At 30.5% G+C, this 2,161-nt stretch overlaps 1 protein-coding gene across 1 annotated transcript in view; it reads right to left on the bottom strand.

Annotated features, from left to right (window-relative positions):
• Positions 1-811: 811 nt before the first annotated feature.
• Positions 812-2,161, bottom strand: part of LOC119589066 (hsp90 co-chaperone Cdc37-like) — a gene marked incomplete at its 5' end in the record, with an annotated part of 2,545 nt that continues 1,195 nt past the window's right edge. Inside the window, 2 exon segments of the mRNA XM_037937643.1 lie at positions 812-1,696; positions 1,850-2,039. Coding sequence (XP_037793571.1) covers positions 1,553-1,696; positions 1,850-2,039 — 334 coding nt within the window.

The following is a 2,161-nucleotide window of genomic DNA, read 5'->3' on the forward strand; positions in this document are numbered from 1 at the left end:
TGAAGTTTTCCAACAATTTAGACAAACTATACTGACAATTATCAGGAAACAAAAATAAATATAATATTATGAAGAGATATCAAACAAAAATTTCACTTTCATATTATATATTTAAGTTTCATCAGTGAGTGATAGATTTTGAATATTGTATACTAATTTTACAACTAAAGCATATTCTAATGATATATATAATAATCACTTTTTCTAGTCATAGAATTATTAAATCATTATTTTACTGTCACTTTCTGTGAATATATAATAGTGAATATTTCTCATTGGCTGCATTTGTTTCCATACACATTAGAATGTGTTTTTAATGTTAATCCCATGTTAATCGGGTATTCACACTGAACTAATGCATTAAAATACATTCATTGAAAAAATACATTTTTAATCCCAGAATAATTTGAAGGTAATTCATGTAAAGTTACTAATATCTTTACACAGATGTAATGTGTAATTAATGCTCTCTTACACAAAATGATTCAGCATGGTCTCTCCACATTATATCATCTGAGCAAGCCAGGAAAAATAATCTTTCAAGAAGAAAATAACTTTAATCATTTTGTTTGTTTGCATAGAGTTTTCTTCTTAGTTCTGTTACATTTGAACTATCAAATGTAAAGATTAAAAGGATATTCATGTCAGCAAAAACTGCAAAACCTAAACAAGGTAAAAACAAAATCGTTTTCAGCTTTCACTGTTGGTGTTGGTTATCTCTATGTTATTACATTCAATAGCATCCAGCTCTAAATATTTTCTAAATGCTACCATTTTTATCATTCCTTTTATATAAACAAAAACAATTATATAAAATTAATTACTTTATTTTTCATTTACATAACATTAATGATTATTCATTCAAACCGATTATATTATGAAGTCCTAAAATTATAATTTAGGACATTCTATACATCATTTACAATGCAATGTCTGGGAAATAAAATGATCCACCAAGAATTTTCAAAACTATATAAAATAAACAAATAAAAATTTTCTTTAACTGTAATACCACTATTAACTAATAGCAAGTAAAGCTTTATTTCTACAATAAAAGGGATCGCAATGTTAGTGTCATACAGATGAAGTGTAAGAATTGAAATCCATATCTTTGAAGTCCAGTTTCAGTTGTTTTTTATCTAAATTGTCTAAGCTAGAGAATAGTGGCAAAGTGTTTTAATGCTGCTGACCAATACAGACCAACATATGCTAGTGATGAAACATTTAGATCAATATTTCCTTGTGCTATAATCTGCATAAAATGCTTGATTTTGACCCTGTGAAAATAGTAGCTTTTGTTGGTAACTTTTAATGTTATTGAATTACATCTAGTACATCTCCCACTTGATTTTCTTTCTAACAGGTCAAGATCTGACACATAAAAACAATACACGGTGACTAGGAAAACAAAGAGCTATGAAATAACAATTACAATTAAGAACATCAATCCAACTCTGTTCTGCTGAACTTGGGAACAAAATTATCAATATACTGGAATAAAAGAATGAAATAACATTCTTCTTCACCAACATATGCTGATTGCTTCACCGTTCTACTTTGCAGCCTTGGCATCAGGAACCCATAGACCTGAGTCAACACACCGCTTCATGTGATAAGCAGCATCCTCTGGGTTCATTTTCTCTATAGTCTTCTGAAGCAGCTCAATATCCTGACTCTCAAAGCATTTTTGCAATTCCTGTTGGGCAAAAAAATAATTATTTTTTTATGCCTTGTTTATCAACATTTAACCAAATAACAAGGTGAAATGACTTCTGAAGTTTGTGTATCAGCTTGTATCATGCACCAGGAAAACATAACATAATCTTCCATGTGGAAAATAAGTGCTTACCTCTGGGAGAGACTCCATCACTTCAATGGGGTCAAGTCCTCCTGGTCCAAGTCTCTCTTGTCGCTCTTCCTCTTCTGCTTCTTTAATCAATTCCTCCATCTTTTGCTTGGCACGCTTTGTTACACGATCCTTAAAGCCATCAAGCTCATCTTGGAAAGCCTTTTTATATTCAGGTTCTGCCTGCTGGATTCTAAAATAAACACAAAATATCAGTACTTTTGCTGTTCAGAGCTGATGCCTAATTTCTATAGATACTATATTACATTGTAGTATAAAGTTTCATTTCACTCAGTGCCACTGGGAAAATACTTT

The sequence above is a fragment of the Penaeus monodon genome, chromosome 25 (assembly GCF_015228065.2).
Source record: "Penaeus monodon isolate SGIC_2016 chromosome 25, NSTDA_Pmon_1, whole genome shotgun sequence".
Classification (NCBI taxonomy): Eukaryota; Metazoa; Arthropoda; class Malacostraca; order Decapoda; family Penaeidae; genus Penaeus; species Penaeus monodon.